Source organism: Protobothrops mucrosquamatus, unplaced genomic scaffold (assembly GCF_001527695.2).
Source record: "Protobothrops mucrosquamatus isolate PMUCROS unplaced genomic scaffold, P.Mucros_1.0 scaffold1313, whole genome shotgun sequence".
Lineage (NCBI taxonomy): Eukaryota > Metazoa > Chordata > Lepidosauria > Squamata > Viperidae > Protobothrops > Protobothrops mucrosquamatus.
Window position 1 is genome coordinate 1 of NW_015387514.1, and position 9,922 is coordinate 9,922.

The 9,922-nt window shown below is 35.0% G+C and overlaps 1 protein-coding gene across 1 annotated transcript in view; it reads left to right on the forward strand.

Annotated features, from left to right (window-relative positions):
• Positions 1-4,391: 4,391 nt before the first annotated feature.
• The window catches only part of JAM2 (junctional adhesion molecule 2), a gene marked incomplete at its 5' end in the record, with an annotated part of 17,340 nt that continues 11,809 nt past the window's right edge, over positions 4,392-9,922 (forward strand). The window contains 3 exons of the mRNA XM_015821359.1: positions 4,392-4,457; positions 7,762-7,875; positions 8,929-9,081. Coding sequence (XP_015676845.1) covers positions 4,392-4,457; positions 7,762-7,875; positions 8,929-9,081 — 333 coding nt within the window. The remainder of the gene's footprint in view (positions 4,458-7,761; positions 7,876-8,928; positions 9,082-9,922) is intronic.

The window sequence follows — 9,922 nt, forward strand, 5'->3', positions numbered from 1 at the left end:
GAACCTATGGCATGCGTGCCAGAGGCGGCACTTGGAGCCCTCTCTGTGGGCACACGTGCCATTGCCCCAGCCTCGACTCCTCCACGACCCCCTCCTCACCAGCAGCCCCCCTGGAGGAGAGTCGCCCCCGAGTGTGGCCCTCACGGAGCAGCACAGTCAAGGACATGGCAGCTAGGCAGCATAGACAAGACTCTGCCCTTACGCCCCATCGTGCACAGTTGATGCTGTGGGGCATGGGCAGAGGGCATGGCCGCCATGGCGCTGCTGGGCTACCTGGGTGATCTGCGGCGGGTCCTGGAGGCGGTGAGTGGCCCTGCGGGCAGGCGGGGCAGAGGAGGGGTGGAGGTGGAGCAGGGGCAGGGCAGGGGTGGAGTGGGGGTGGGGCCAGTTTTTGGGCACTCGGTCTCTAAAAGATTCACCATCACTGCTCTAGAGAATAGCAACAAGTGCTGCTGAAATAATTTCTGGATGCTTTTTGGTTCTCAAGACTGCAAGCTGCATTGGAAGACAGCACTGCAGCTGGGGTGATAACAACATGTTCAAAAAAAGGACACTGGGCCTCTGTGGAAGCATTTGTAGTCTTTATTATGAAGTGCGTGTATGTTTAAATAGGAGTCTACTTGTGCTATGATGTAACAAATTCTTCTTCAAGGATTTTTGCAAGTCCCCATTCCCTGACTTACCCTTATCTGAAATACTCATGGTTTGTGCTAGATCAATCCTACTTAAAATATGCTGGGTCTGATGATTAAATCACATTTCCGATGCATATTTTATCTAGTAAAAAATGCAGTAGAAACAATAATGCATGGAAAAAGACTATGGAACTGGAACTAAAGAGCCGTACTAGGCATGACAATTTTTATGTAGTTTGATTCTGTGAACATCTGTTTTGAAACAGATATCTGTACAAAACATTTTCCTTAAATCTGTTATGAAACAGATATCTGTACAAAAGAGGGCAATCATTAAATACTATATAAAGACTTTGTGGCTTTTAATTCATAAAATAAAATTTCTGTTGATAGAATAGCTATGTTACCCTTTGCACAAGATATCATGTATAAACGAGGAAAATAAATTCTACACTGTGGTCCTTTTGGGATAATAGTAACACTGTAATTTGCAAAGTAAAAGTGAGAAAGCAATTACAGACGTATTTAGCATTTGTATTCACTCTACTGATACAAATAATTATTTCATTCTGCCTGACATAATAGGGAACAAATTTATGTATCCAATATTTAGATACGTTTATATCTTTATATGTGTTTGTGTTGATATAAGTATGATCTGTCTACTGCTTTGGATTCACTTCCATAAAGGTGCTTCAAAGTGTTTGGGACAATATATTTTTCTGGGATTGCTTAGCAGCTCCTTTCAGAAGTTTCAAATCTGTTCTGATGCTCCCGCACATTCCAGAATATCTTTTTTGGAACTGAATTTGAACGACCGCATAAACCCATGTGATATAGATGTAGATGCAGATACGGTATACAGAGACACGTATACCGTATTCTCACACATATCATTGGATACAATTTATGTGAGACTTGTTCTAAAAATGTCTTAAGCTGTATCTACTTATTCAGTTTAAAATGAAAAATGCATACTTTTAAGGCATTTTAAATTTGTATTTTAAAAGTATGTGTGTATGTATGTGGATTTATTTAGCTGTTCATCAGAAAAAAACCTATGACACATATCTCCCCAGTGTCAAGGATAAACAATAACCCCACTCCCCCAAAACACAGAACAATAGAATTCATCTACCCACCTGAATGAAATGCTGGGAAAAGAAACTTTGATATATATGTTTTATCAACTGGTAACCTTTCCCACAATCTTGTTTTAGTCCTAGACTCTATACAGTATAACAGTATCTATTCTTTTCCAATGCTAAACCAATTAACTTATTTTCCTGTTCATTTTCAGGAAAACAGGATTGGCAGAAAAATTCTCTGTTTAAAAAAAATAACTGTCAACATATTTACCCATTACATTTGTCAAAAGAATTTTTAAAAACTGTTTAAAACTGTTATAATATCTATAAAGAGACTTGGAAGAGATAGCATTAAAACTTATCAAGATTCTCAATGCTTCTAATTGTTTTTGGTTACCAAAAAAATAGCCTATAGTTCTTAATTTTTGAGGATATTTGTGTAGGTGATGCTCATTAAATTTTAAAACTATTTTCATTTTTTCCACTAATTTTAATCTGAGGATTGAGCATTGAACTCCTTTTTTCTAGTCACAGTTTTGTAAGTGATTCTGGTTAGATATTTTGGAACTTGTCCATAGTTATGAAAGATCTTTCCAAATAACACAAGGTGAAAGGGTTTATATAAATATTTTTTTCCTTTGAAAAAAGGAAACAAGGAACAAAAGTCTTCACAAAATGTACCATATTTATATGGGTAGGCATTTTTTATGCTATATTTTATTATACTTTCTCTATTGTAGAATGGGGGGAAAAAACCAGACTTAGCTTATTTGACATAAGAATCTTAAATTAAAACAGAATAATAAATGTATGAATGGATGCCATAAAACTGCTTCAAATATTTTTTTAAAAAATGCATAGTTGTCTAGATAAGTTTGAATCTTCACTTAATTTGTCAAAATTAAATGTGTGTGTGTGTGTGAAATGAATCTAAGATCTCACTAATCTACATACAGAATGCAATAGAGAAGGTTAAAATATCATATCTACTGTGTATGCCTTATATAACTCAATGTTTGTTTATTTGTTAAAAATACATGTATAGCGGCCCAAGTTACAAACAAGTTACTGTGGGTGGCAAACAACAGAACTAAAAACAATAAATATATATAAAACTATTGTTATGGTTTAGATTGACATTTTTGTCCACCTTTGAGTCCTTCCAAACAACTGGGATAGGCAAATGATATTGTTTTATGGTATTAGAGGTATCGTCACAGGATATAAGGTGTTCCAAGTAAAGCTGCTGTCTGCAATTGACTGATAGGGATTTTGTCAATACCAATGGTGTTCAAGTGATGCCCTGGATGTTTTGGAATTGCACGCAAAATGCTTATTGCCACTGATGCTATCTTTGCTTTCTTCTGTCACCGTCGTTCTACTTTTATTTGCAGGTCTTTGTATTTTATTATTTTCTCAGTTTTCTCTATTCTTTCTCTTCTGCTCTGCTGCCTCCAGGTACTGTCACATCCACTATCCAATTTTTCTCTCTCTTTCTTATCAACAACTGTTAAGTCTGGGATGTTGTATGCAGATGCTCGTCTGTGTGAATTCTAAAGTCTCAGAGCACTTTAGCTTCTTCATATTCTGTTTGTCTATTTTGCGGTCCCTCCAGTAGTTTCTTGCAGGCAAGTGGCACTTCTTGTAGGCATTCCTATGCACTAAAAACAATGTTGATTGTATCTAATTAATTTTCAGAATCCATTCATTTATTTCATAGTAACTGAAAGGGGAGAAGGGGTTGATTTATTTGTCCATAGCACCCTAGAGCAGGACAAGAAGCAATGAGTGGAATCTTACCAGAGGGAGAATGAGTAATAAATTTAACAGCTTGCCTCCCGGAGTTGTCGGTGCTCCTTTGCTGGAGGTTTTAAAGAAAGGATTTGACAACCATTTGTCCCAGATGGTATAAGGAGGTTGTTCCAGAAGACCTCCGAGGTCCCTTCCTGCCCTTGATGGGCACAGAGGAAGCAACTGCATGCAACTAGTTGGGTTCTGTTCATGTTTCTTGCATTTTTTGTCTTAATATCCAAGAAGTTAAGTGGGATTGTTTTTTGTTCTTTCACAACAACCCCCTATGAATTGATATGGGCTCCCTGTGATCAAACAGAAATATCCTCTGTATCGTACACATTGTCTCAGTTGGGCAATGGTTTTTGAGATGAGCGACTATTTGACTTCAAACATTGTTTGGCAGCTATGCCATTAAAAACAAACAAAGCTCTATCTGTGTGTACTCTGTCTCTTGTATGTTTATCAGTTCTTCTTTTGTGTTTCCTAATAATAAAAATAATGTGATTTTTTTTAAAATCTAAAGTATTTAAAATAATTTTGCAAAATGAAGCCTAGTTATTCTGACACAAAGCAAGTTCAACATCTTAAAATGAAAGAAGAAAATTGATGTAATGCAAATAATAAACAGGGTTGGCTTGTAACATAAAATGAGTACAAGAAAAACCTTTCTATACATACAACATAAACCTAGTTTCAAAAAAGAATAAGATAAATTTAAAAAATCTAAACCCTTGATTCCACATAGGAATCCATAAATTTACTCTAAATGACACCAAGCAGCCTTGAACGTATGATTGCAAAGAAAGGGAGGGTTTTTTTTATGTCAGTATAAAAATAATGAACATTTTAATGTAAGTTTTTTCTTTCTTTTCAGACTATAAAACATATGGAATCACTGTGTACTCAGACAATGAACTTGTTACAGCAAGAGAATTTGAAGGTATAGTATGACTGTAATATTTAGATATATACAGTGGTGGGATTCAGCCGGTTCGCACCAGTTCGGCAGAACCGGTATCTAATTTTTTGTTGACTTTGGTGAACTGACTGAAGCCCTAGCCCTTTTTCACAAGGCCCAGAACGGACTACTGGGAGTGCATGGATGCCGCTTTTGGAAGTCCGTTCTGAACCTCGGAGGCCCGGGGGAGGCCTCCCAGGTGCAGAATGGCTTACCGGAAGTGTGTGGACGCCACTTTCAGAAGTCCATTCTGGGCCTCTGAGGCCCAGGCCCAGAACGGACTTCCGGAAGCAGCATCCACACAGAGAACCGGTTGTTCAGGTATTTGAATCCCACCACTGGATATATTTATATATATATATATATAGAACTGTTCTGAGAAAAAAATATTTACAGTATATTGAAAGCATAGAAACACAGAAACAAGGTAAGGAGTCAGGAAGGCTCATATCATTAAAGTATAGCAGGTTGTAGAAACATAAAATATCCATCCAGAATCATTTAGTTACTTGATTAATATACTTGTTTCAAATGTTCTTTGGCTTGTCTCAAAGGTGATCCAGCCAAACTCAAAAATGTATTATGTCATATTTATTTAATAGAAGAAAATTAAAATATACTTAAATCTAGTTGAAAGTATTCATAGCACTAACCTTGGATATATCTTTTTAATTACTATTCACAGTTATTATCAGTAGATAAATTATATTACTACTTATCCTTCTAAAACAATGAAAATAAATGTATTCCCAGAATTACATTATACATAATCCCATACATTGAGTGGGTGAGTTGATATTTGGGAAAGTCACTTGCAACTTCCTCTCCATCTTTCAGACTTCAATTCTGTCCTTCCTATTATGTCTGTTTTTTCTCAATTTCATTGAATCTATATGCTTTATCTTTTGGAAGTTGGAATTCATTTGTTCACATTACAAAATTTAGATAGGAATTTGTTTCCTAAACTGATTTTTTTTCCTGTTCCATCCTAGCTTTGTGTGATATTCATGTTTTAGTTTGATTTTTAAGTCTGACATTGTTGGCTCTTCTAATTCACAGGTAACAAAAATTTCATTGATGGAGATCTCTCCTCCATCGATGTGGAATCTATGGGAAGCTATTTTCTCAATTCTTTAAAGTCTGCCTCTTACTTCCATGGATTAGAGAGGTTTTACAAATATTTTCTTTTCTACTTGGGCTTCAAGTTATCTAATCTCACAATAAACCTACATTTTTACTACAGTCTTTCTCCTTCAGGAACATGGACAGATTTCTAACATTTGAAAATTTGTCTGTTTTCACCAATTTTTGTGAATTTGCTTAAATTGGGATTATTGGTATAATCTATGTGATATGTTTTGGCACATAACTTCTGAATAAGTATCTGACATGTCTTGCTCATGTGTTCAGGGTCAAGAAGGATTACGGTAGTAGAAATAATTTATGTAGTTATCCCATTCCATCCCATTTCACCTTGGTGAATTGCTATTAGAACAAAGAAGAAACTCGCATGTGACAACTTCTTTGTGGAAGAATTGCCATTCTTTGCTTGTGATCCATCTCTATTTTTTTAAAAAAAATATTTTGCCACTTGATAAATATTTCATAAAATTTCCTACATCAATTCATATTTTTTTTCTTTCAGAAACAATATTGGCTTCTCTGCAAGTGTTCTGTTGAAGCCCTGTCTTTCTAACACAAGCTCTTATCCTTAACTTTGTCTATGCTCATCATGGTTTGCTATGGGCTTCTGATTAATAAATCATAGTTTTGATATACATTCCATCTTGTTACATGATAGTTCAAGCAGGAATATCTTGAAAGGGAATATAGAAATGGAGGATTTATATGGAGCTTCAATCTATAGCTGCAGAACAATGGAATAAATGGAAGTTTGGACAATGCATACTTAAAAATATTTCAAGTATTTTTTCATTAATTTGGGAAACCTTAGCATTTTGAAAGCTTGGACCTAGAATCACTTTATTCTTTTTTAAAGAACAGATTTAAAGAGTCTATTTTCTCAAAAATGTCTCCACCTTTCCTTCTTGAAAATTTTGTTGTGAATTCTCCATTCCAATATTCACTTTTTAAAATGTTTATTTTGTTTTTTTTATCCTTGCATATTTCAGAAACATTTTGCATGGTTTTTAATGTTATATAATGCTGCATAATTTTCATTAAATTGTTTAATTCTCCTTATTTTTTCTTAAGAAAAATATCAGTGAGAAATTCAATTTGAAAACACATTTTTTGGTGAAGATATGTGAAAGAAATTAAGGGAGGTTTTTCCTTTGTGCATGTTAAATGATGGATTTTATATTGTCTATTTCATCAGTCCTCATTAAAATACATATACACAATACAACTATTTTTTTGTTAAAAAAGACTAAAGGAATAAGAAAAAAAGAACATTGTGAAAATAAAAATGCTTTGATTAATAACCTTTATTCTTGAAAGAATAAAAATACCCTGGCCTCCTGATAACTAAATTTCAGGAAAGGCACCGCCTAGCCGTTTCCACTACTTGGCTCTAGAAGTCTGCTGTAGTAACATTGTTTATATTTTCTAAGAATATAACATCTCATCAGTAAACCTGTCTTTAAAAGAATGCCCTTTGAAAACAATGTTTGAAAGAGTGTTCCTGAAAAATGACAGCATGGGTATTCCTAGTGATCTGAAGTTTAGGAGTTCTAATATTCAAAATGAACATCTCTGCAAGATGAAAATTTTAATTTTCTGGGTAGCCAGAGTTTTTCCCACACGTTGCATAGTAAATCCCATATTAGTACACTTCAGATGCAATGGACAAAATTTGTCCCATTCCACCGTTTTATAGTATGTATGCATAAAAGCTTGTTAAATTTGACAGACTTCTACTTTAATGGATACCATCACCTCCTACTTGAATTAAAGTGAGGGTTTGCTTATACTTTTGAGATTTATATTCTTACCCTGTCCACCATTACACTTGTAAGTAGACATTGTTTTGATTACTAAAAGCTCTGACAAATGTATCAATTTTAAAAAAAAGGTCGAAGAAAGAATGAACCCACCATTTTTAAAAGACTTACAATAAATTACATGGTATTTCAGACATTATGAGTATGAAGGTATGTTACATTCAGGTAACTAATCTCTGTTCAAAATATAGCTTGTGAAATGGCATTCAGAATCACCTTATTGAAATCAGTTTTTATGTTGTGCCGGTTGTTTACATTGCATAACTTTAATAAAAGCTATACCAGAACAAAAAACAACCGTCTTTTTCTCCTCTTCTCTGTAGGGGTGTATCTGAGTTGTAAGCACAATGTAAAGAAAGAAATTGGTGCAAGGGTGGAATGGAAAAAGATTAAAGGCACCAGTGTCTCATATGTCTACTTGAATGGTTTCTTTGTAGGTAAGCAAATATTTTGTGTTTGTTTATTCTTTAACTTGCTGTTTCTAGCAGAGTAATGATCCCAAGTATAGGATCACATAGAAGTCAAATAAAGGCTACCTATAGATTTTATTTCCTATATTTCATCATCCTCCTAAGATTTTCAAGAAAATACGGTACATTCTTTCCCCATTTTATCCTCACCATATCCTGTGAGAGAGGTTGGGCTGAGAGATAACTATTGGTCACCCAATAAACAACGTACCTGTCTGTCTGGAAATCTGAATTTGACTGTCCTGGATTGAGCTTGGACTTTAGCAGCTATTTTGATAAAACTATCACCATGATTATTTGGAGAAATGACTGCTGACTAATGTGAGCTTAACCAGATATAACCTTTTTTATTTGCATGCTTTCAGGTGCTTAGAGGAATACACAGAAAAGATAAGTATGCGGCTTACATATGTGAAGCCAACTTCAGTCCAATTAAAGCTTGGCTAGGATGCTCTGCCACTTTTTTTTGTGGGTCCTGATTTAAGCAATTCTATTTGGGGAAGGGGCTTTAGTAGAGTGGGGGAAATGCAGAAGATTTGGTAATGAAGGCAGAAATACGTGTCTGGATACATTGGAGAAAGATTATGATATAATATTCACCTTAAGAGAATTTTAGTGAAAATATAAAATACAATCCTGATCCTATCCTACACTCCCCCCCCATCCCCACATAGAATACGGTTTGAAAAGACAATACTAACTTTATGGGAAGAACTGTGAACAGGTGCAAACAAAAAATTGTTACAGCCATTGCTTCATCTGCAGGCAGCAGGAAAAGAAAAACGGAAATGTCTGAAAATTCTAATTTGATTTTTTAAAAAGCTAATCCAAAATGCGAAACTGTAAAATAATTCATAAGAAAACATCCTTTGGAGAATGGAAAGCAAGTATGTGTTATACACTGGAAAAGAAAACCACTTTCGTATCAGTCTTTTACACAGAAAACAGTTATCAAAGAGTCTCTAGCTGGCTGCCATCATCTCCTCCTCCACCCCTCTCATTTCTCTCAATGTTTTCCAGGTAATTTTAAAGATCGAGCTGAAATATTGCACTCAAGCATTCAAATTAAAAATGTGACTAGAAAGGATTCTGGAAAGTATCGTTGTGAAATTAGTGCACCTACAGAACAAGGACAAGAAGCAGGGGAAGTTGAAGTCTCTCTCTTAGTCTTGGGTAAGAAATCTAAAGGTTCTTATCAGCAGTTTAAATTAAATCTTAATTTTAATTCTGCAGGGCAGCTTCATTTTTCTTTAAATTTTATTTGACAACTGATAAAGATGAAATACAGGAACATTACAATTTTATGACAAAACACTTTTAAGCCAAATAAAGGCATTTATTTGACTGAGGATAATTAAATTAATGACTGTAAATGAGAAATATGAAAAATTAGGGAAAGGTGTTAGGCACTTTAAACAAATTAGCTATAATTTGTTTAAGAGGTGTGGTGGCGCAGTGCTTAGAATGCAATATTGCAGGCTAATTCTGCCAACTGCCAGCAGTTTGATTCTCACTGGCTCAAGATTTAGCCTTCCATCCTTCTGAGGTTAGTAAAATGAGGACCCAGATTGTTGAGGGAAATATGCTGACTCTGTAAACTGCTTAGAGAAAGCTGTAAAGCATTATGAAGTGGTGTATAAATCTAAGTGCTATTGCTATTGCTACAAAAATAAACAACCAAGTTTAGATGGCAAAGCATCCTATGGAAGATTTTAGTCTTTAAAAGGTTCTAGAAGATGATTTCTGAGCATGCCAGCCTAATTTTTAGAGGGAATCTATTCCACAATGCAGATGTCATAACAGGGAAATAATGCTTTCTAGCCTCAGGATCGCTTGCCCCTCTTCTGCTTACTTGAGACAAGTATGGTACCATGAGCAGCTTTCCCTTGTATTATTTAATGCTGTGAAAGAAAATGCATGTGGAAAATACAACTGATATACTGGTATTTTGTTATTAACTGATTTAAGATTATAATCAGCGAAGTAGCAGATGTAATACAAATTGTTAAGAGAT